Source organism: Triticum urartu, chromosome 4 (assembly GCF_003073215.2).
Source record: "Triticum urartu cultivar G1812 chromosome 4, Tu2.1, whole genome shotgun sequence".
Taxonomy (NCBI): Eukaryota; Viridiplantae; Streptophyta; class Magnoliopsida; order Poales; family Poaceae; genus Triticum; species Triticum urartu.
In genome coordinates, this window is record NC_053025.1 from 575,174,038 (window position 1) to 575,199,267 (window position 25,230).

Consider the following 25,230-nt stretch of genomic DNA (forward strand, 5'->3'; position numbering starts at 1 on the left):
TAACGTCAAGCACCCTTGGCGTTTCTAGCAACGCTGTATATTTTGGCGTTTCTGCCCTGCCACGTAGCGTCTTGATCAGGTCAGCAACACTAGCTAGTTCGGCGTTTCTAAATAGAGAAGAAACGTCATGGCTTATGACGTTATCAAAAGGGTCAGATCATGAAATAGTTTTGTGTGGAGTTCATTTTATGCGAAAGTTTCCTGAAAGGGTTAAAATAGTGAAAAGAGCCCTGGCCCGGGCAAGCCATCGCTGGACCTACTTCCGGACCCCGGTATCCGAGGCTTCGTAGCCGAGGAGTTCGGCCTCTTGCCCTGTGGCGACGCCCACGGCGGGCACTACGCCGTGGCCTATCTCAACTGGGTTTCCATCGCCGGTGATGATTCATGGCAGTTCGACGCCCACCTCTTCTCGTCGGAGACGCGGGCGTGGACTGCTAAGCGGGCCTCGCAGAGCCTATCGGAGTGTGACAAGCTATTGCTGGGTAATCACGATCACGACACCGGCAAGCAGATCACCGTGGGAGCAGACTCGCTGGGCTGGGTTAATATCATCTGGGGCATCCTTCTGGTTACCAACCTGTTCGACGAGCATCCCGTGATCCAGTACATCCCATTGCCTGAGCCAAGGGTTCGCACCACCGACGAGGACGGTGGCATTTTCTACTGCGCAGATTTGCCCGAGTATATCCGCGATGTCACCTGCTGCGACGGCCTGATCAAGCTCGTCGACGTCGACTTCTACGGCGGCGATGGGGGGAGGGACCAAGGCTGGATAGCCACCACGTTTACCAGGATGGTGTCTTGAGACGATTGGCGCCGGCGCTTCACGGTCGATGTCGCCGGCATCTCGGTTGATCCTGGCTATCGGGCTTTGCTGCCAGACCTGTGGAACGACAAGACCAAGCAATTGGAACTGAAGAAGCTTGCTTACTACGGCCCAACCCTGAGCACGCAGGATGATGACTTCGTTTACATGATGGCCAGGGTGAACGATGAAGATGACAAGGCCTGCGTCATCGCCATTGACATTAAACGTGCGGCTGTGGAGGCAGTGGCGCCGTTCTCCGACCAAGGACGCCGCTGCATCACAACCTACTGTCGATGCACCTTCCCCAAGTACATCGACGCGGCGATAGACAACAGACCGGTGGTTCTTCCTTCTTTCTTATGTGGTTACTCAGGAATTCTATCCCTCCTGCTCTTGGTTTCTCTGTTGGTTAATGTGTGCTTAATTTGGAGAATGTTTATGTGTTGACGCAGTTGACAATGGGCTTTTTCGTGTTTGTTACTTCGATTGATCTGTTGGTCAAACTGTGCGATATGGTCTTGTAAATTAACTGTTATGATCAGATTAGTTTGTTGACCCTATGGCATGTAACCTTCTTCTGAGATCCACTTATGTTCTCTCCATTGGAAATTGCAAATAAATGCTTGGAATTTGAGAATGCAAGTTACAGCGAGTGCAGATCACTAGTGCACTGTTGTGCAGTGTCATCTCCACGTTACAATATTTGGGTGATGGTTTCATACTAGGAGCCTATATAGTTCTCCAGAATTAGGATTATGCTCAAACTTCCGTTCAATTTATACAGACAGTCAGGTATAGAACATTAGAAAAAAGGGGTTCTGATGTACAGTTTACTATAATGAAAAGTAATACTATATACTCTAGAAGTACTGCCACAGGTAATTGTTCTGCTACGAAATTCTTGGTCCCACTCTGCAATTTAATCATACTGATGAAATTTAATAGTACAAGATGCGTTAACCTCAGCAAGATTCAGCATTATAGAATGTCCTGCAGCTGTTTCAGGCTGGGATCCAACTCTGCGCCATTACCCTCTTCATAATAACCATCTGAAGGGGTCCTGTATGCATCAGCAATCGCCTTTCCTTTATCCATAACGGCTGACGGCACGGTTTGCAGGAGGCTGAAATGACAGGAATACAAAGAAGTATGAGTAATGACTCCTTTTGCTTTCAAGATGGATAAAGATATTGCATTTGGTAATACTTGTCCAGTGCTCCAAGGGCTACAGCGATTTTGCTCCTCATGACTTCAACAGATGCTGACGAGTCTTTCCGTGAAGCCTTTAGTAGCAGCGAGTCGAGATCTTCCAACGCTCTAGGAAACAGCATGCATAACAGCTCAATACATTCGTCAAACAAGCAAGTACTTCTAAAAAGGGCGTCATTTACCGTAAGCATTCATCCACTGCATCAGAGGCAGTTTTGCCTTGGCCATTACTGGAAGCATATTGTGCCACCTACATTAAGTTTACGACACAGTTTCAGTATCCATAGATAGAGATAAAGGAATCATAATTACGAAATATGGATACTCTATAATGCTATGGCCTAACAATAAAATTTCAAGACCTAGGACACCTGAAGCTTGAGAAGTAGAAGGGCTAGCTATTCATAAAAACATGAATGCGCTAGTAATGTGCTAACATTCACCAAATCATTGACTTACTGCCCGAATATTGATACGTAGAGATGATGCTGGACCAGAGCGAAGCAATGATCTACTCTCATCAAACCTTGGCTTCTCGAATTCCAAGGATTTCTCTGTAATGAAGCATATGAAGGTTAAAAACCATCTGACAAAGGTAGAATCTAAGATAATTGAGTTGTACTTAGCAATTGTATGCTGCTTGTTTCAAAGGACCATTTCCATTGGAAGAAGCACATAATAATTCAATAATGTGTGGTAGACCTGCAAAAGAATTCTGAACGAAACTGTACATTTGACACTGATTCCGTACGGTTGCAGATGAAGAACCCAGCTGCTAATTGTTGCTCAAACAGTCGTGCACTTGCAATTGGAATAACTTTCTTGCACATGTTCAATCAGGACAGCCAGTGTGCCGATCAAGTCGGTGCTTTGGGTACCAAATTTATCAACTGTAAATCACCCTCACCTAGATCCCTGAACTGGTCTTGGGTCAGCAGCACGGCCGGGACGTACGTCTCCAGTGGCTCCAGCTTCTTCCTAGCAGCAGCAGCAATTGAATGTCAGCACGAAGCCTCAAGGTGGTGTTAACGCAAACCAAATGGGGAGACGGATTAGCACTTCTTGACGTAGTTGTCGAACGGACTGGCTTCTGCCCCTGCAACATCGGTGACACGGCAAATTGGTCACTCACATCGCACACCGAGCACGCGCGAAGTGCCCGAAGAAATACTGTAGAATGCTTACGGCCGGCGGTGGTGGCGAGCCAGGCGGCGACGCCGGCGAGGGAGACGGCGCGGCGGCCGACGGAAGGCGGTGGGACGGAGGCGGCCGTGACGCGGCAGCATCGGCGCCGGCCGCGGGGCGTTGCTAGGGTGGGGCAGAGCTGCGCCCCGGCGGAGGTGGCGGGGAGGAGCGAGGCGGAGGGCATTTTTGGGGGCAGGGAGCTCTCGGCGGGGGACTGGGGGGAGCTCTTTGCTGGCTGCCGCGACGGACGCGAGGCGGGGGAGGGAGGGGGTGCGGCTGTGGTTGGCTCGGCGTGCCCACGGGCGGGGCTGCGTACGAGCAAATCGTTCGGTTCGGGTCGGGCAACTGGTGGACGCGCTCGGTGATGTTGCACGTTACGTGGGCTATCCGTCGCCACCAGGAGGCCGGGACCGAGTGACTGGTCGCCACTCGCCACCCTCCTTGTACGTACGTGGGCTCTGCCTTGTCGCCGGCACTGCGATCGCTGGTTATGGCATGAGTGCGACGTCGTCCGAAGAAGCATGGGCGAGGATGATAAACCAGTGCCACGAAACGGATAGGGAAGTTTTTGTTTACGGTATCAATAACTTCCCAACGTCCAACTTTTACGCTCTCGCCCCGAACGACCTTTCGATCGTAGGATGTCAGCACTGATCCTAAAGCATGTCAAAGCAGCCATGTCATCGATTCCTTTCGTTCGGAAAAGGAGGTGGCTGCCCCGAACATTTCCATCGTCCTCACGCCGCTGCCTTATCCATTTTCTCTCCTCACCCACCACACACTCCCAAGCAAACCTCCATTCCCATCCCCTTTCCTCACTACGCAGCACGGAGGAAGAGCACCAAGTGTCGGTGACGAGGTGGGCAGCGGCGGGGAGGAACTCTACCAGATCCAACATCGGGACATTGTGCGGCCGAGATGGGGCGAGCTGCGTTGTCCTCGTCGGCGTTGCGCCTCCCAAACTCCACCGGCGTTGAGCCTCGAGCTGGGGCTCGGCAGCCTCATCCAGCCGCCTCCGAGCAGCCTTGCGGTGGCCCGGCAACATGCGCGGTGTCCCGCCACAGGGAGGCTCGCCGGAAGAGCCGCTCATCGGGGAGCGCACGAGGAGCAGCCGACAGATAGGCTCGCTGGGAATGCGCGCCGTGGCCTCCGTCGGTCAATGACGCCCTCATGCCCAGGGCCAGAGCAACGGCAGGGGGGTAGAGGTAAGCGGCGGCGATGCCCTCAAGCGGCGCGTCCTACATCGACAGCTGACGGTTGTCCATGGGCCAATGCCCTCCGCCGGAGGAGTCGCTGGTGCTCGCTTAGGTCGGGGGCTTCCTCTTCCATTTTTCCCACGGCGCGTGCTTGGACAGGATCTGGGGAGGTCGGCTGCTTCCTCTTCCATTTCCCCCGCCAGTCGAGTGAGTAGGAGCAGTTTGCTGCTCCCGTGGTATGCATGCTATCTCCTTTTTTGTGATTGCTTCTCTTCTTCCCTCTAGATCATATGTAGTGTTTTTGCTTTTGGTGATTGGATTAAGTTGCTACGAGTACTGAGTTCACATCATCACGGCAATTTTCACAAATCTGTGTAATAGTTCACACGTCATCACGGCAATTTTTAGAAATCTTTGTAATAGTCACACGGCAAATTTTAGTTTAAGTTGCCATGACAATTTTTAGTTTAAGTCGCCATGGCAAATTTATTGTAAATAGCATGGCAATTTTTGTTTGAAATATGATGGCAAATATACATTTTCAGAACATGGCAAATTTAACTACGTAGCACGGAAATATACTTGCGTAGCCATGGCATTTTTAATTTGTTTCCATGGCAAAAGTACTCCATTTTTGCCATGGAAAAAATTAATCTGTTTATTGACGTGGCAGTTTCACTCCATTTTTGCCATGGTAAATTTAACTCCATTTTTTGGCATGACAAAAATATTTTTATTTTTCGCATGGTAAATTTTAGGTTAAGTTGCCATGGCAATTTTCAGTTTAAGTCGCCATGACAAATTTATTGTAAAGAGCATGGCAATTATAATTCAAATATTATGGAAAATCTAAATTTATAGAACATGGCAAATTTTATTATGTAGCATCTTAAATATACTTGCGTAGCCATGGCATTTCTTAATTTATTTTCCATGGCAAAAGTACTACTTCTTTGCCATGGAAAATTTCACACCATTTTTGGCATGGCAAATTTAACTCCATTTTATGCCATGGCAAACTTCTATAATTAACATGTTCAAAAACATGTAAACTTGCCATGGTAAACTTATAGTTGTTCAAAAACATGGCAACTTACGATGTTCAAAAACATGGCAACCTTTTGTAGATGTTCAAAAATATGACAAATTTGACATGGCATTTTAAAATATTAAAAAACATGGCAAACTTGCCATGGCAAACTTTAATATGTGCAAAAACATGGTATTATTTTAATTAAGTTTGTTAAAAAAACATGACAAACTTCTTTAAATTAACATGTTCACAAACATTCCAACTTGCCATTGCAACTAAAGTTGTTCAAAAACGTGGCAATGTTTGTAGATGTTTAAAAACATGGCAAATTTGCCATGGCAACTAAAATAAGTATTGTTTATAGATGTGTCTTTTCCCATGGTAACTAAATTCATTTTTTGCCATGGTTCGTTGTGTCTTTTTGCCATGTCCATCTTAAGAATGTTTGTCATGGGCATTACAAATTAGTTTGAGAACATGGCAAGTTTGTTCTTTCAAATTTGTTTTTGCCATCGGGATTACAGGTAGAATATCAATACAACTTAAGATGTTTTCTCCATTTTTTCCGAAAATTTTCTATGTGTCTAGAGATAGCTTTTTTCATCATATCACTTCATGGCAACTTTTGCATTTTTTTGTAAACTTTGTAGTGATGGCAATTTTTTCATACTGTACAGATGCAACGATTTATTCCTTTTTTCTTGTTATTTTTGAAAACATAAACTTAAACATGATAGTTTTTTCATAGAATGGCAAAATTCCATGACAATATTTTGGTGCAATAGACCATTGTTTATTAGTAATCACAGAAAAAACTGGGCTTTTTTTACTAGTTGTAACTTAATATGGGCTTTACTTTTTGTTTTCCTTTTCACAGGTAAAAGGCCTGTAGGTTCCGATGGTGGGGCGTTCGTGCTGGGGCGTTCTCCTCCCGAACGAGTCGTTCGGTGGATGCCCCTCCCGTCCCGAACGAAGCGTTCGGTATGGGATGGTCCCAGATGGAACAGTCGCGTCTCTAGCCGCACTCCTAACAGGTTTTTTTCAGACGTTTTTCCCGCATTGACGTCTAAAAAACGGTCAAGTTGCCTTCTCAGGAGCCTGTTTTCGCCAGCTTAGACCAAAATTGACGTCGGCGTATTCAAGCCGAACCCGACGCGCTGGGGGGCGTCCGGGGACACCGGGGCGAGCGTTTTTGGCGCGAAAGAACCGCGGCTAGCCGCGTCAGTGAGACGGCGCCTCGTTTTCCTCAGAGCGCCTCGGTTTCCCGCGGGGAATCAATGGCGAGGCTGCCGCCGGTCAGCCTTACCATTAATTCCTCACGGGTGGCGCGGCGACGTCTCCCCTCCCGCCACGCGTACACACAGCGCGGGCTATAAAATCCGTCGCTCTCCCTCGCCGCTGGCCACACTGGCCTGAGCCCAAACCAGCCGTCGAGCTCCCTCGTCTCTGCTCTCTACCGTCCGCGTCGCCGGGCTCCCCCGTCCTCCCCTTCCCCGGCGATGGCCGAACGCTTTCCAGGCGATGCCGCGGCGGCCAACGACTTCGACCACCGCTCGCTCCAGAAGCGGGAGGCATGGCTGCTTTTCGAGGCCAACATCTCGACGCCGTCGAACATGCGCGCCGGGCCGACGGGGTGGAGGCTCAGCAACGGCGGCGGCCCCATCCCCCCGGTGCCTGACGTCGACGCGCGCCCCGGCGTCTTCGCTGCCGAGGTCGACCGCGTGCGGGCGTCCCTAACAGAGGAACAGTGCGCCCTTTTCCAGTACGCTGCCGACAACCACGCGTCGTGGGCGGACTACTTCCAGCGACGGCAAGCGCAGCAGCTGGCGTCCACGAACGGGGTGCCGGTGGTCGGCGGTGTCAAGAACAGCGACGACCGCCGCGTCTAGTGGGGCGTCCCGGGCCGCACGCTCCACGAAGTGCTGTAGTACCTCGAGGGCGGCAATAACCCGCTGCTGGCATACCCTGTCGCGACGGCCGCCCCCCCCCCCCGCTGGAGCGCCGGGCCTTGGGCGCCCAGGAGGATCGGTTCCTCTTCTTCCTCGTCGTCCCGCTCCTCCTCCCACTCTTCCCGCTCGCCGCGTTGTTCGACGTCAAGGCCAAGCCCGCCGCGAAGACGCCGCTCGGCCGGCGCACTCGCAGCGTCGACATCGTCAACAACGAGGGTGGTAGACGCGTCCCCTCCTCGGCTCCTCTGTGCTTCGTCAAGCCAAAGATGGAGTCGGGGCACGCCGCCGTCAAGACGGAGCCGAAGCTCCCCGTCGTGAAGACGGAGCCCGGGCTCGCCGGCGGCGTCAAGGAGGAGCTCGACGACGCGGTGGCCCTCAAATGGGCGCGCGATGACTGGGCGTAGCTGGAGCTGGAGCGCCAGCGCGCCGCCTACGAGCGGTTTGAAGCTCGGCGTCGTGGCCGGGACGAGGGAGGCGTCGTCGTCCTCGACGACAGCGACGACGACGACGCGCCGCCGCCACCACCGGTCCACCTTGGAGACATCGGGCAGGAGTCCAGCAGGGGGGCCACGCCGTCAAGAAGGAGAAGGCTGGCGACGACGATGAGGACGGCGGCGACGTCGGCGACTTCGCCGCGCTCAGCGACTTCTTCGCGCCCGTAGATGTCTTTTTTTAATAATTTATGTAACGTTGAACATGTTGAATATTAATATCAGATTTGCCGAATTTAGCCGAACTTTGCCGAATTCAGATTTTTTAAAATAAAATAAAAACACATCTGGGGCGAGCGGCTGGGAACCCGCTCGCCCCAGCACCGATTTTAGCGCCGGCTCGCCCCCCGGGGACGCGTAAAATCACCGTCTGAAGGGCCAACGGCTGGAGATGCTCAAGGCTGCAGAGATCGCCACCGGCGACGTAGAAACGACCAAATTCAAGGGTTCGGGTTGGCTTCATGAGGTGCGTGTGGAAGGAAATGTCGCTCCATTTTATTTTATTTTTTGCGAAAGAAAATGTCGCTCCATGCGAGCTGCGTTACATAATATATATGCAAATGGTGGTAGGGTGAAACCAGGTCGGACCCGAATGGGCAATGCTCATATCGTATAATATTCTATTGTTCTTTTTGGGTTCGAATCCCGGATTATTTTGGATTTTGAACGTGGTACGGGAACGGAAAACAGGCATATACTACATGCACATACGAGGAATATATATATTTGCTGAAGTAAAATTATTATACATAAACAATGAACAAATATTAGTACTTGGTGAGGGTCGCTCGCTTGAGCATAGGCATGGCGTGGATTGCTTTCTCCGTAGTCCTCCCTTAAACCTTAAACTAGGGTTGTTGTACAAAATTTAAGGTTTATCTGGTATGCCAGATAATCAAGATCTCTCAAGCGGGCTCCCTTTGCATGACCTTTGAAGTGGTTTTTTTCTAAACGTCACATGAGGGGGTGGGGAGTTTCCCACCTGATTTTTCATTTAGAGTAAAGGTTTCTTTTACAGAGCAAGCGTTTATCGTGAGGAAAAGTCATGCCACGGATGGAACCGGATCCTCTAACATCCTCAAGGGATGTCACATAAGCTACAGTAACCGTGACATCCCTCCTTCATATCCATATGGTTAAGCCTAAAATGATTGTAATTAATTTGCAAATTACAAATATACTGTATATATTTAAAAAATTACGTACAAATAAAATCATGGTGCAATAAAATTATTTTTGATTTATTTTTGTACATGCTACAGTAAATCTTGTACACATATTTTTGTACATGCTACGGTACCCTAGCATCCCTTCTTCGTTTTACACACACATTTCACTGTAGCTTCGTGACATCCCTTGAGGATGTTAGAGGATCCACTTCCGCCACGGACCTGCATCACTTCTCTGCTCATGTGTTTTTAGGTGATGTGGTCATAGGATTAGGTCAAAGATTACACTAGGGAGTACATCAACCGGCGCTAAGTTCCTGGCGTCCCAAATCTTTCAAAGGATCAGCAATGTCATGAAATGTTGCAGTAAGGTAGAAGTTGTGAAAAATTGATCTTCCAGATGAGCTTGATGTCGTTGCAGTTTTTTGCCTCATGCCAAGGGCGCGCCATATAGCTTTTGTTTTGGGGCATAGGAGGAACAAGTGTGTGTGTGTGTGTGTGTAAGTTTTTGTGTCTTGTAGGCACATAGGGGTACTTGTCAGAAGGAAGAATGGTTTTCCTATGAAGGTTTTTGTATGTTAAGCCCATCATTACCTCCGGACCATTCCGGAACTCCTCGTGACGTCCGAGATCTCCGGGACTCCGAACAACATTCGGTAACCACGTATATCTATTCCTTATAACCCTAGCGTCATCGAACCTTAAGTGTGTAGACCCTACGGGTTCGGAAACCATGCAGACTGACCGAGATAACTCTCCGGTCAATAACCAACAACGGGATCTGGATACCCATTTTGGCTCCCACATGTTCCACGATGATCTCATCGGATGAACCACGATGTCAAGGACTTAATCAATCCCGTATACAATTCCCTTTGTCTAGCGGTATGATACTTGCCCGAGATTCGATCGTCGGTATCCCGATACCTTGTTCAATCTCGTTACCGGCAAGTCTCTTTACTCGTTCTGTAACACATCATCCCGTGATCAACTCCTTGATCACATTGTGCACATTATGATGATGTCCTACCGAGTGGGCCCAGAGATACCTCTCTGTTTACACGGAGTGACAAATCCCAGTCTCAATTCGTGCCAACCCAACAGACACTTTCGGAGATACCTGTAGTGTACCTTTATAGCCACCCACTTACGTTGTGACGTTTGGCACACCCAAAGCACTCCTACGGTATCCAGGAGTTGCACAATCTCATGGTCTAAGGAAATGATACTTGACATTAGAAAAGCTTTAGCATACGAACTACACGATCTTGTGCTAGGCTTAGGATTGGGTCTTGTCCATCGCATCATTCTCCTAATAATGTGATCCCGTTATCAACGACATCCAATGTTCATGGCCAGGAAACCGTAACCATCTATTGATCAACGAGCTAGTCAACTAGAGGCTTACTAGGGACATGGTGTTGTCTATGTATCCACACATGTATCTGAGTTTCCTATTAATACAATTCTAGCATGGATAATAAACGATTATCATGAACAAGGAAATATAATAATAACCAATTTATTATTGCCTCTAGGGCATATTTCCAACAGTCTCCCACTTGCACTAGAGTCAATAATCCAGTTCACATCGATATGTGATTAACACTCAAGGTCACATCCCCATGTGACTAACACCCAAAGAGTTCTGGGTTTGATCATGTTATGCTTGTGAGAGAGGTTCCAGTCAACGGGTCTGCAGCATTCAGATCCGTATGTACTTCGCAAATTTCTATGTCATCTTGTAGATGCAACTACTACTCTACATTTGGAGCCATTTCAAATAACTGTTCTACTTGGAGCTTTTCTAAATTTTTGCTCCATTATGCGTATCCGGTATCTCTACTCAGAGCTATCCGGATAGGTGTTAAGCTTGCATCGACGTAACTCTTTATGTCGAACTCTTTATCACCTCCATAACCGAGAAACATATCCTTATTCCTCTAAGGATAATTTAGACCGCTATCTGGTGATCTACTCCTAGATCACCTTTGTACCCTCTTGCCAAATATGTGGCAAGGCACACATCAGGTGTGGTACTCAGCATGGCATACCGTATGGAGCCTATGACAAAAGCATAGGGGACGACCTTCGTCCTTCCTCTTTCTTCTGTCGTGGTCGAGCTTTAAGTCTTAGCTTCATACCTTACAACTCAGGCAAGAACTCCTTCTTTGACTGATCCATCTTGAACACCTTCAAGATCATGTCAAGGTATGTGCTCATTTGAAAGTACCATTAAGCGTTTTGATCTATCCTTATAGATCTTGATGCTCAATGTTCAAGTAGCTTAATCCAGGCTTTCCATTGAAAAACACTTTCCAAATAACCCTATATGCTTTCTAGAAATTCTACGTCATTTCTGATCAACAACATATACTCATCAGAAATTCTATAGTGCTCCTACTCACTTCTTTGGAAATACAAGTTTCTCATAAACTTTGTATACACCCAAAAACTTTGATCATCTCATCAAAGCATACATTCCAACTCCGAGATGCTTACTCCAGTCCTTAGAAGGATTGCTGGAGCTTTGCATACTTGTTAGCATCTTTCAGGATTGACAAAACCTTCCGGTTGTATCACATACAACCTTTCCTCAAGAAAATCATCGAGGAAACAATGTTTTGACATCCTATCTGCAAGATTTCATGAATAATGCAGTAATCGCTAATATAATTCCAACAGACTCTTAGCATCGCTACGAGTGAGAAAGTCTCATCGTAATCAACTCCTTGAACTTGTCGGAAAACATCTTAACGACAAGTCGAGCTTTCTTAATGGTGATACTTACCATCATTGTCCGTCTTCCTTCTAAAATCCATATGTACCTAACAGCCTTACGATCATCAAGTAGTTCTTCCAAAGTCTACACTTTGTTTTCATATATGGATCCTCTCTCGGATTATATGGCCTTGAGCCATTTTGGAATCTAGGCCCACCATCGCTTCTCCATAGCTCGTAGGTTCATTGTTGTCTAGCAACATGACTTCCAAGACAGGATTACGTACCACTCTGAAGTAGTATGCATCCTTGTCATCCCACGAGGTTTGGTAGTGACTTGATCTGAAGTTTCATGATCACTATCATAAGCTTCCACTTCAATTGGTGTAGGTGCCACAGGAACAACTCCCTGTGCCCTGCCACACACTAGTTGAAGAGACGGTTCAATAACCTCATCAAGTCTCCACCATCCTCCCACTCAATTCTTTCGAGAGAAACTTTTCCTCGAGAAAGGACCCGATTCTACAAACAATCCCTTATTGCTTTCGGATCTAAGACAGGAGGTATACCCAACTGTTTTAGGTGTCCTATGAAGATGCATTTATCCGCTTTGGGTTCGAGCTTATCAGCCTGAAACTTTTTCACATAAGCGTCGCAGCCCCAAACTTTTAAGAAACGATAGCTTAGGTTTCTCTAAACCATAGTTCATACGGTGTCATTTCATCGAAATTACGTGGTGCCCTATTTAAAGTGAATGTGGTTGTCTCTAATGCCTAACCCATAAACTATGGTGGTAATTCGATAAGAGACATCATGGTATGCATCATATCCTATAGGGTGCAGTTATGATGTTCGGACACACCATCACACTATGGTGTTTCAGGCTATACTAGTTGTGAAACAATTTCCATAATGTCTTAATTCTGTGCCAAACTCGTAATTCAGATATTCATCTCTATGATCATATCATAGATATTTTATCCTCTTGTCACGACGATCTTTCAACTTCACCCTGAAATTACTTGAACCTTTCAATAATTCAGACTCGTGATTCATCAAGTAAATATACTCAACATCTACTCAAATCATCTGTGAAGTAAGAACATAACGATATCCACTACACGCCTCAGCACTCATTGGACTGCACACATCAAAATGTATTACTTCCAACAAGTTGCTTTCTAGTTTCATTTTACTGAAAACGAGGCTTTCAGTCATCTTGCCCATGTTGCATGTCTCAAGTGATTCAAAATCAAGTGAGTCCAAACGGTCCATTTGCATGGAGTTTCTTCATGCATATACACCAATAGACATGGTTCGCATGTCTCAAACTTTTCAAAACGAGTGAGCCCAAAGATCCATCAACATGGAGCTTCTTCATGCGGTTTATACCGATATGACTTACGTGGCAGTGCCATAAGTAGGTGGTACTATCATTACTATCTTATATCTTTTGGCATGAACATGTGTATCACTACGATCAAGATTCAATAAACCATTCATTTTAGGTGCAAGACCATTGCAGGTATTATTCAAATAAACAGAGTAACCATTATTCTCCTTAAATGAATAACCGTATTGCGATAGACATAATCCAATCATGTCTATGCTCAACGCAAACACCAATCTCGATGGTAGAGGGAGCGTGCGATGCTTAATCACATCAAGCTTGGAAAAACTTCCAACACATATTGCCAGCTCACCTTTAGCTAGTCTCCGTTCACTCCGCAGCCTTTTATTTCGAGTTCACTAACATTTAGCAACCGAACCGGTATCTAATACCATGGTGCTACTAGGAGTACTAGTAAAGTACACATTAACACAATGTATATCCAATATACTTCTATCGACCTTGCCAGCCTTCTCATCTACCAATGTTGGGTTGGCGTAGGCGTATTTCGAGATTAGGTTTTGTCACTCCGATTGTCAGAGAGGTATCTCTGGGCCCTCTCGGTAATGCACATCACTTAAGCCTTGCAAGCATTGCGACTAATGAGTTAGTTGCGGGATGATGTATTACAAAACGAGTAAAGAGACTTGCAAGTGACGAGATTGAACTAGGTATGGGATACCGACGATCGAATCTCGGGCAAGTAACATACCGATGACAAATGGAACATCGTATGTTGTTATGCGGTCTGACCGATAAAGATCTTCGTAGAATATGTAGGAGCAAATATGGGCATCCAGGTCCCGCTATTGGTTATTGACCGGAGACGTGTCTCGGTCATGTCTACATTGTTCTCGAACCCGTAGGGTCCGCACGCTTAAGGTTACGATGACAGTTATATTATAAGTTTATGCATTTTGATGTACCGAAGGTTGTTCGGAGTCCCGGATGTGATCACGGACATGACGAGGAGTCTCGAAATGGTCGAGACATAAAGATTGATATATTGGAAGCCTATTTTTGGATATCGGAAGTGTTCCGGGTAAAATCGGGATTTTACCGGAGTACCGGGAGGTTACCGGAACCCCCCGGGGAGCTAGATGGGCCTTAACGGGCCTTAGTGGAAAAGAGAAGAGGCAGCCCATAGTGGGCCGCGCGCCCCTCCCCTCCCTTGGTCCGAATTGGACAAGGAGAGGGGGCCGGCCCCTCTCTCTCTTTTCCCCCCTCCGCGAGTCCTATTCCAACTAGGATTGGGGGGGGGGGAATCCTACTCCCAGAGGGAGTAGGACTCTCCTGGCGCGCCCTATGTGGCCGGCCGGCCTCCCCCCTTTAGTCCTTTATATATGGAGGCAGGGGCACCCTAGAGAAACACAAGTTGATCCACGTGATCTTATTCTTAGCCGTGTGCGGCGCCCCTAGCCACCATAGACCATGATAATATTGTAGCGGTGCTTAGGCGAAGCCCCGCAGCAGTAGTACATCAAGATCGTCACCACGCCGTCGTGCTGACGGAACTCTTCCCCGACACTTTGCTGGATCGAAGTCCGGGGATCGTCATCGAGCTGAACGTGTGCTAAAACTCGGAGGTGCCGTAGTTTCGGTGCTTGATCGGTCGGGCCGTGAAGACGTACGACTACATCAACCAAACGCTTCCGTTGTCGATCTACCCGGTACGTAGATCACACTCTCCCCTCATTGCTATGCATCACCATGATCTTGCGTGTGCGTAGGAAATTTTTTGAAATTACTACGTTCCCCAACAGTGGCATCCGAGCCTAGGTTTTATATGTTGATGTTATATGCACGAGTAGAACACAAGTGAGTTGTGGGCGATATAAGTCATACTGCTTACCAGCATGTCATACTTCGGTTCGGCGGTATTGTTGGATGAAGCGGCCCAGACCGACATTACGCGTACGCTTACGCGAGACCGGTTCTTCCGACGTGCTTTGCACAGAGGTGGCTTGCGGGTGACAGTTTCTCCAACTTTAGTTGAACCAAGTGTGGCTACGCCCGGTCCTTGCGAAGGTTAAAACAGCACCAAATTGACAAACTATCGTTGTGGTCTTGATGCGTAGGTAAGATTAGTTCTTGCTTAAGCCCGTAGCAGCCACGTAAAACTTGCAACAACAAAGTAGAGGACGTCTAACTTGTTTTTGCAGGGCATGTTGTGATGTGATATGGTCAAGACATGATGCTGAATTTTATTGTATGAGATGATCATGTTTTGTAACCGAGTTATCGGCAACTGGCAGGAGCCATATGGTTGTCGCTTTATTGTATGCAATGCAATCGCGATGTAATGCTTTACTTTATCACTAAGCGGTAGTGATAGTCGTGGAAGCACAAGCTTGGCGAGACGACAACGATGCTACGATGGAGATCAAGGTGTCGCGCCGGTGACGATGGTGATCACGACGGTGCTTCAGAGATGGAGATCACAAGCACAAGATGATGATGGCCATATCATATCATTTATATTGATTGCATGTGGTGTTTATCTTTTATGCATCTTATCTTGCTTTGATTGACGGTAGCATTATAAGATGATCTCTCACTAATTATCAAGAAGTGTTCTCCCTGAGTATGCACCGTTGCGAAAGTTCTTCGTGCTGAGACACCACGTGATGATCGGGTGTGATAGGCTCTACGTTCAAATACAACGGGTGCAAAACAGTTGCACACGCGGAATACTCAGGTTATACTTGACGAGCCAAGCATATACAGATATGGCCTCGGAACACGGAGACCGAAAGGTCGAGCGTGAATCATATAGTAGATATGATCAACATAATGATGTTCACCAATGAAACTACTCCATCTCACGTGATGATCGGACATGGTTTAGTTGATTTGGATCACGTAATCACTTAGAGGATTAGAGGGATGTCTATCTAAGTGGGAGCTCTTTAAGTAAATTAACTGAGCTTAAATTTATCATGAAACTTAGTACCTGATAAGTATCTTGCTTGTTTATGCTTGATTGTAGATAGATGGCTCGTGCTGTTGTTCCGTTGAATTTTAATGCGTTCCTTGAGAAAGCAAAGTTGAAAAATGATGGTAGCAATTACACGGACTGGGTCCGTAACTTGAGGATTATCCTCATTGCTGCACAGAAGAATTACGTCCTGGAAGCACCGCTGGGTGCCAGGCCTGCTGGTGGAGCAACGCCAGATGTTATGAACGTCTGGCAGAGCAAAGCTGATGACTACTCAATAGTTCAGTGTGCCATGCTTTACGGCTTAGAATCGGGACTTCAACGATGTTTTGAACGTCATGGAGCATATGAGATGTTCCAGGAGTTGAAGTTAATATTTCAAGCAAATGCCCGGATTGAGAGATATGAAGTCTCCAATAAGTTCTATAGCTGTAAGATGGAGGAGAACAGTTCTGTTAGTGAGCATATACTCAAAATGTCTGGGTATAATAATCACTTGATTCAATTGGGAGTTAATCTTCCAGATGATTGCGTCATTGACAGAATTCTCCAATCACTGCCACCAAGCTACAAGAGCTTCATGATGAACTATAATATGCAAGGGATGAATAAGACTATTCCCGAGCTCTTCGCAATGCTGAAAGCTGCGGAGGTAGAAATCAAGAAGGAGCATCAAGTGTTGATGGTCAACAAGACCACTAGTTTCAAGAAAAGGGGCAAAGGGAAGAAGAAGGGAAACTTCAAAAAGAACAGCAAGCAAGTTGCTACTCAAGAGAAGAAACCCAAACCTGGACCTAAGCCTGAAACTGAGTGCTTCTACTGCAAGCAGACTGGTCAGTGGAAGCGGAACTGCCCCAAGTATTTGGCGGATAAGAAGGATGGCAAGGTGAACAAAGGTATATGTGATATACATGTTATTGATGTGTACCTTACTAATGCTCGCAGTAGCACCTGGGTATTTGATACTGATTTTGTTGCTAATATTTGCAACTCGAAACAGGGACTACGGATTAAGCGAAGATTGGCTAAGGACGAGGTGACGATGCGCGTGGGAAACGGTTCCAAAGTCGATGTGATCGCAGTCGGCACGCTACCTCTACATCTACCTTCGGGATTAATATTAGACCTAAATAATTGTTGTTTGGTGCCAGCGTTAAGCATGAACATTATATCTGGATCTTGTTTGATGCGAGACGGTTATTCATTTAAATCTGAGAATAATGGTTGTTCTATTTATATGAGTAATATCTTTTATGGTCATGCACCCTTGAAGAGTGGTCTATTCTTATTGAATCTCGATAGTAGTAACACACATATTCATAATGTTGAAGCCAAAAGATGCAGAGTTGATAATGATAGTGCAACATATTTGTGGCACTGCCGTTTAGGTCATATCGGTGTAAAGCGCATGAAGAAACTCCATACTGATGGACTTTTGGAACCACTTGATTACGAATCACTTGGTACTTGCGAATCGTGCCTCATGGGCAAGTTGACCAAAACACCGTTCTCCGGTGCTATGGAGAGAGCAAAAGATTTGTTGGAAATCATACATACAGATGTATGTGGTCCGATGAATATTGAGGCTCGTGGCGGATATCGTTATTTTCTCACCTTCACAGATGACATAAGCAGATATGGGTATATCTACTTAATGAAACATAAGTCTGAAACGTTTGAAAAGTTCAAAGAATTTCAGAGTGAAGTTGAAAATCATCGTAACAAGAAAATAAAGTTTCTACGATCTGATCGTGGAGGAGAATATTTGAGTTACTTTGGTGTACATTTGAAAAATTGTGGAATAGTTTCGCAACTCACGCCACCCGGAACACCACAGCGTAATGGTGTGTCCGAACGTCGTAATCGTACTTTACTAGATATGGTGCGATCTATGATGTCTCTTACTGATTTACCGCTATCATTTTGGGGATACGCTCTAGAGACGGCCGCATTCACGTTAAATAGGGCACCATCAAAATCCGTTGAGACGACGCCTTATGAACTGTGGTTTGGCAAGAAACCAAAGTTGTCGTTTCTGAAAGTTTGGGGCTGCGATGCTTATGTGAAAAAGCTTCAACCTGATAAGCTCGAACCCAAATCGGAGAAATGTGTCTTCATAGGATATCCAAAGGAGACTATTGGATACACCTTCTATCACAGATTCGAAGGCAAGACTTTTGTTGCTAAATTTGGAAACTTTCTAGAGAAGGAGTTTTTCTCGAAAGAAGTGAGTGGGAGGAAAGTAGAACTTGACGAGGTAACTGTACCTGCTCCCCTATTGGAAAGTAGTACATCATAGAAAACTATTTCTGTGACACCTACATCAGTTAGTGAGGAAGCTAATGATGATGATCATGAAACTTCAGAACAAGATACTACTGAACCTCGTAGATCAACCAGAGTAAGATCCGCCCCAGAGTGGTACGGTAATCCCGTTCTGGAAGTCATGATACTAGATCATGATGAACCTACGAACTATGAAGAAGCGATGGTGAGCCCAGATTCCGCAAAGTGGCTTGAAGCCGTGAAATCTGAGATGGGATCCATGTATGAGAACAAAGTATGGACTTTGGTTGACTTGCCTGATGATCGGCAAGCAATTAAGAATAAATGGATCTTCAAGAAGAAGACTGACGCTGACGGTAATATTACTATCTACAAAGCTCGACTTGTCGCAAAAGGTTTTCAACAAGTTCAAGGGATTGACTACGATGAGACCTTCTCACCCGTAGTGATGCTTAAGTCTGTCCGAATCATGTTAGCAATTGCCGCATTTTATGATTATGAAATTTGGCAGATGGATGTCAAAACTGCATTCCTGAATGGATTTCTGGAAGAAGACTTGTATATGATGCAACCAGAAGGTTTTTTCGATCCAAAGGGAGCTAACAAAGTGTGCAAGCTCCAGCGATCCATTTATGGACTGGTGCAAGCCTCTCGGAGTTGGAATAAACATTTTGATAGTGTGATCAAAGCATTTGGTTTTATACAGACTTTTGGAGAAGTCTGTATTTACAAGAAAGTGAGTGGGAGCTCTATAGCATTTCTGATATTATATGTATATGACATATTACTAATTGGGAATGATATAGAATTTCTAGATAGCATAAAGGGATACTTGAATAAGAGTTTTTCAATGAAAGACCTCGGTGAAGCTGCTTACATATTAGGCATTAAGATCTATAGAGATAGATCAAGACGCTTAATTGGACTTTCACAAAGCACATACCTTGATAAAGTTTTGAAGAAGTTCAAAATGGATCAAGCAAAGAAAGGGTTCTTGCCTGTGTTACAAGGTGTGAAGTTGAGTAAGACTCAATGCCCGACCACTGCAGAAGATAGAGAGAATATGAAAGATGTTCCCTATGCTTCAGCCATAGGCTCTATCATGTATGCAATGCTGTGTACCAGACCTGATGTGTGCCTTGCTATAAGTCTAGCAGGGAGGTACCAAAGTAATCCAGGAGTGGATCACTGGACAGCGGTCAAGAACATCCTGAAGTACCTGAAAAGGACTAAGGATATGTTTCTCGTATATGGAGGTGACAAAGAGCTAATCGTAAACGGTTACGTTGATGCAAGCTTTGACACTGATCCGGACGATTCTAAATCGCAAACCGGATACGTGTTTACATTAAACGGTGGAGCTGTCAGTTGGTGCAGTTCTAAACAAAGCATTGTAGCGGGATCTACATGTGAAGCGGAGTACATAGCTGCTCCAGAAGCAGCAAATGAAGGAGTCTGGATGAAGGAGTTCATATCCGATCTAGGTGTCATACCTAGTGCATCGGGTCCAATGAAAATCTTTTGTGATAATACTGGTGCAATTTCCTTGGCAAAGGAATCCAGATTTCACAAGAGAACCAAGAACATCAAGAGATGCTTAAATTCCATCCGGGATCTAGTCCAGGTGGGAGACATAGAGATTTGCAAGATACATACGGATCTGAATGTTGCAGACCCGTTGACTAAGGCTCTTCCACGAGCAAAACATGATCAACACCAAAGCTCCATGGGTGTGAGAATCATAACTGTGTAATCTAGATTATTGACTCTAGTGCAAGTGGGAGACTGAAGGAAATATGCCCTAGAGGCAATAATAAAGTTATTATTTATTTCCTTATATCATGATAAATGTTTATTATTCATGCTAGAATTGTATTAACCGGAAACATAATACATGTGTGAATACATAGACAAACAGAGTGTCACTAGTATGCCTCTACTTGACTAGCTCGTTAATCAAAGATGGTTATGTTTCCTAACCATGAACAAGAGGTTGTTATTTGATTAACGGGATCACATCATTAAGTGAATGATCTGATTGACATGACCCATTCCGTTAGCTTAGCACTTGACCGTTTAGTATATTGCTATTGCTTTCTTCATGACTTATACATGTTCCTGTAACTATGAGATTATGCAACTCCCGTTTACCGGAGGAACACTTTGGGTGCTACCAAACGTCACAACGTAACTGGGTGATTATAAAGGAGTACTACAGGTGTCTCCAAAGGTACATGTTGGGTTGGCGTATTTCGAGATTAGGTTTTGTCACTCCGATTGTCGGAGAGGTATCTCTGGGCCCTCTTGGTAATGCACATCACTTAAGCCTTGCAAGCATTGCGACTAATGAGTTAGTTGCGGGATGATGTATTACAGAACGAGTAAAGAGACTTGCAAGTAACAAGATTGAACTAGGTATGGGATACCGACGATCGAATCTCGGGCAAGTAACATACCGATGACAAAGGGAACAACGTATGTTGTTATGCGGTCTGACCGATAAAGATCTTCGTAGAATATGTAGGAGCCAATATGGGCATCCAGGTCCCGCTATTGGTTATTGACCGGAGACGTGTCTCGGTCATGTCTACATTGTTCTCGAACCCGTAGGGTCCGCACGCTTAAGGTTACGTTGACAGTTATATTATAAGTTTTTGCATTTTGATGTACCGAAGGTTGTTCGGAGTCCCGGATGTGATCACGGACATGACGAGGAGTCTCGAAATGGTCGAGACATAAAGATTGATATATTGGAAGCCTATGTTTGGATATCGGAAGTGTTCCGGGTAAAATCGGGATTTTACCAGAGTACCGGGAGGTTACTGGAACCCCCCGGGGAGCTAGATGGGCCTTAATGGGCCTTAGTGGAAAAGAGAAGAGGCAGCCCATAGTGGGCCGCGCGCCCCTCCCCTCCCTTGGTCCGAATTGGACAAGGAGAGGGGGCCGGCCCCTCTCTCTCTTTTCCCCCCTCCGCGAGTCCTATTCCAACTAGGATTGGGGGGGGGAATCCTACTCCCAGAGGGAGTAGGACTCTCCTGGCGCGCCCTATGTGGCCGGCCGGCCTCCCCCCCTTTAGTCCTTTATATACGGAGGCAGGGGCACCCCAGAGAAACACAAGTTGATCCACGTGATCTTATTCTTAGCCGTGTGCGGCGCCCCCAGCCACCATAGACCTCGATAATATTGTAGCGGTGCTTAGGCGAAACCCTGCAGCAGTAGTACATCAAGATTGTCACCACGCCGTCGTGCTGACGGAACTCTTCCCCGACACTTTGCTGGATCGGAGTCCGGGGATCGCCATCGAGCTGAACGTGTGCTAAAACTCGGAGGTGCCGTAGTTTCGGTGCTTGATCGGTCGGGCCGTGAAGACGTACGACTACATCAACCAAACGCTTCCGTTGTCGATCTACCGGGTACGTAGATCACACTCTCCCCTCGTTGATATGCATCACCATGATCTTGCGTGTGCGTAGGAAATTTTGTGAAATTACTACGTTCCCCAGCACTTGAAACTAGTGGTTTCACCAACCATCAACAATTGATGCTCCTTCTTGATTTCTACTTTTGTGGTGTCAAACATCGCGAATATCTCAAGGATCATCATATATGTCCCTGATATATTATAGTTCATCACGAAGCTCTAGCAGCTTGGTGGTAATGAGTTCGGAGAAACATCACTATCTCATCTGGAAGATCAACTCCCACTCGATTCAAATGATTGTTGTACTCAGACAATCTGAGCACAAGCTCAACAATTGAGCTTTTCTCCCTTAGTTTGCAGGCTTAGAAAATCGTCGGAGGTCTTATACCTCTTGACGTGGGCACGAGCCTGAAATCCCAATTTCAGCCCTCGAGACATCTCATATGTTTCGCGACGTTTCAAAACGTCTTCAGTGCCTCAATTCTAAACCGTTTAACTGAACTATCACGTAGTTATTAAAATATGTATGTCAGATGTTCGCAACATCCACAGACGACGTTCGAGGTTCAGCACACTGAGCGGTGCATTAAGGACACAAGCCTTCTATGAAGCAATGAGGACAATCCTCAGTTTACGGACCTAGTCCGCATAATTGCTACTATCAACTTTCAACTAAATTTTCTCCAGGAACATATCTAAACAGTAGAACTGAAGCGCGAGCCACGACATAATTTGCGAAGACCTTTTGACTATGTTCAGGATAATTAAGTTCATCTTTTGAACTCCCACTCAGATAGACATCCCTCTAGTCATCTAAGTGATTACATGATCCGAGTCAACTAGGCCGTGTCCGATCATCATGTGAGACGGACTAGTCATCATCGGTGAACATCTTCATGTTGATCGTATCTACCATACGACTCATGCTCGACCTTTCGGTCTCTTGTGTTCCGAGGCCATGTCTGTACATGCTAGGCTCGTCAAGTGAACCTAAGTGTTTCGCGTGTGTAAATCTGTCTTACACCCGTTGTATGTGAACGTTAGAATCTATCACACCCGATCATCACGTGGTGCTTCAAAACAACGAACTGTCGCAACGGTGCACAGTTAGGGGGAACACTTTCTTGAAATTATTATGAGGGATCATCTTATTTACTACCGTCGTTCTAAGTAAACAAGATGCAAAACATGATAAACATAACATGCAATCAAATAATAGTGACATGATATGGCCAATATCATATAGCTCCTTTGATCTCCATCTTGGGGCTCCATGATCATCTTGTCACCGGCATGACACCATGATCTCCATCATCGTGTCTCCATGAAGTTGCTCGCCAACCATTACTTCTACTACTATGGCTACGGGTTAGCAATAAAGTAAAGTAATTACATGGCGTTGTTCAATGACACACAGGTCATACAATAAATAAAGACAACTCCTATGGCTCCTGCCGGTTGTCATACTCATCGACATGCAAGTCGTGATTCCTATTACAAGAACATGATCAATCTCATACATCACATATCATTCATCACATTCTTTTTGGCCATATCACATCACATAGCATACCCTGCAAAAACAAGTTAGACGTCCTCTAATTGTTGTTTGCATGTTTTACGTGGCTGCTATGGGTTTCTAGCAAGAACGTTTCTTACCTACGCAAAAACCACAACGTGATATGGCAATTGCTATTTACCCTTCATAAGGACCCTTTTCATCAAATCCGATCCGACTAAAGTGGGAGAGACAGACACCCGCTAGCCACCTTATGCAACTAGTGCATGTCAGTCGGTGGAACCAGTCTCACGTAAGAGTACGTGTAAGGTCGGTCCGGGCCGCTTCATCCCACAATGCCGCCGAATCAAGATTGGACTAGTAACGGTAAGCATATTGAACAAAATCAACGCCCACAACTACTTTGTGTTCTACTCGTGCATAGAAACTACGCATAGACCTGGCTCTGATCCCACTGTTGGGGAACGTAGCAGAAATTCAAAATTCTCCTACGTGTCACCAAGATCTATCTATGGAGAAACTAGCAACGAGGGGAAGGAGAGTGCATCTACATACCCTTGTAGATCGCTAAGCGGAAGCGTTCAAGAGAACGGGGTTGAAGGAGTCGTACTCGTCGTGATCCAAATCACCGGAGATCCTAGTGCCGAACGGACGGCACCTCCGCGTTCGACACACGTACAGCCCGGTGACGTCTCACATGCCTTGATCCAGCAAGGAGAGAGGGAGAGGTTGAGAAAGAATCCATCCAGCAGCAGCACAACGGCGTGGTGGTGGTGGAGGAGCGTGGTACTCCAGCAGGGCTTCGCCAAGCACCGCAAGAGACGAGGAGGGAGCGGGGTAGGGCTGCGCCAAGAAGGAGAGGAACTCGTGTGTCTTGGGCAGCCCAAACCTCAAGTATATATAGGGGGAGGGGAGGGGCTGCGCCCCCACCTAGGGTTCCCTCCCTAGGGGTGGCGGCAGCCCCCAGATCCCATCTGGGTGGCGGCCAGGTGGAGGGGGAGAGGGAGGCGCACCAGGCATGGGCCCTAAGGCCCATCTGCCCTTAGGGTTTGCCCCCTTTCCTCCCCTTAGGCGCCTTGGGCCCTTGTGGGGGGGCGCACCAGCCCACCTGGGGCTGGTCCCCTCCCACACTTGGCCCATGCAGCCCTCCGGGGCTTGTGGCCCCACTTGGTGGACCCCCGGGACCCTCCCGGTGGTCCCGGTACGTTACCGATAAAACCCGAAACTTTTCCGGTGACCAAAACAGGACTTCCCATATACAAATCTTTACCTCCGGACCATTCCGGAACTCCTCGTGACGTCCGGGATCTCATTCGGGACTCCGAACAACATTCGGTAACCACGTATATCTATTCCTTATAACCCTAGCGTCATCGAACCTTAAGTGTGTAGACCCTACGGGTTCGGGAACCATGCAGACATGACCGAGATAACTCTCCGGTCAATAACCAACAGCGGGATCTGGATACCCATGTTGGCTCCCACATGTTCCACGATGATCTCATCGGATGAACCACGATGTCAAGGACTTAATCAATCCCGTATACAATTCCCTTTGTCTAGCGGTACGATACTTGCCCGAGATTCGATTGCCGGTATCCCGATACCTTGTTCAATCTCGTTACCGGCAATTCTCTTTACTCGTTCCGTAACACATCATCCCGTGATCAACTCCTTGATCACATTGTGCACATTATGATGATGTCCTACCGAGTGGGCCCAGAGATACCTCTCCGTTTACACGGAGTGACAAATCCCAGTCTCGATTCGTGCCAACCCAACAGACACTTTCGGAGATACCTGTAGTGTACCTTTATAGCCACACACTTACGTTGTGACGTTTGGCACACCCAAAGCACTCCTACGGTATCCGGGAGTTGCACAATCTCATGGTCTAAGGAAGTGATACTTGACA

The 25,230-nt window shown here is 46.5% G+C and overlaps 2 protein-coding genes across 2 annotated transcripts; one reads left to right on the plus strand and one right to left on the minus strand.

Moving 5' to 3' along the window:
* Window positions 1–1,542: 1,542 nt before the first annotated feature.
* LOC125552805 lies at window positions 1,543–3,525 on the minus strand. The gene is made up of 7 exons (XM_048716490.1): window positions 3,203–3,525; window positions 3,077–3,113; window positions 2,925–2,995; window positions 2,477–2,571; window positions 2,200–2,267; window positions 2,015–2,125; window positions 1,543–1,931 (listed from the first exon to the last, which is right to left on the minus strand). The coding sequence occupies exons 1-7, from the start codon at window positions 3,384–3,386 to the stop codon at window positions 1,787–1,789; spliced, it is 711 nt and encodes a 236-aa protein (XP_048572447.1). The 5' UTR covers window positions 3,387–3,525; the 3' UTR covers window positions 1,543–1,786.
* Window positions 3,526–3,881: 356 nt separating this feature from the next.
* Window positions 3,882–8,524, plus strand: LOC125552806. Its single transcript, XM_048716491.1, has 2 exons — window positions 3,882–4,634; window positions 6,309–8,524. The coding sequence occupies exon 2, from the start codon at window positions 6,931–6,933 to the stop codon at window positions 7,318–7,320; it is 390 nt and encodes a 129-aa protein (XP_048572448.1). The 5' UTR covers window positions 3,882–4,634; window positions 6,309–6,930; the 3' UTR covers window positions 7,321–8,524.
* Window positions 8,525–25,230: the final 16,706 nt, after the last annotated feature.

What these genes read in the sequence shown, in the direction of transcription:
- LOC125552805 (XM_048716490.1), bottom strand. Translation starts at nt 3,386, where the DNA reads ATGCCCTCCGCCTCGCTCCTCCCCGCCACCTCCGCCGGGGCGCAGCTC. An exon ending in AGACCAGTTCAGGGATCTAG is followed by an intron (nt 2,572 to 2,924) that starts GTGAGGGTGATT and finishes GCTTCATTACAG; the next exon opens with AGAAATCCTTGGAATTCGAG. An exon ending in TACGTATCAATATTCGGGCA is followed by an intron (nt 2,268 to 2,476) that starts GTAAGTCAATGA and finishes AACTTAATGTAG; the next exon opens with GTGGCACAATATGCTTCCAG.
- LOC125552806 (XM_048716491.1), top strand. Translation starts at nt 6,931, where the DNA reads ATGGCCGAACGCTTTCCAGGCGATGCCGCGGCGGCCAACGACTTCGAC.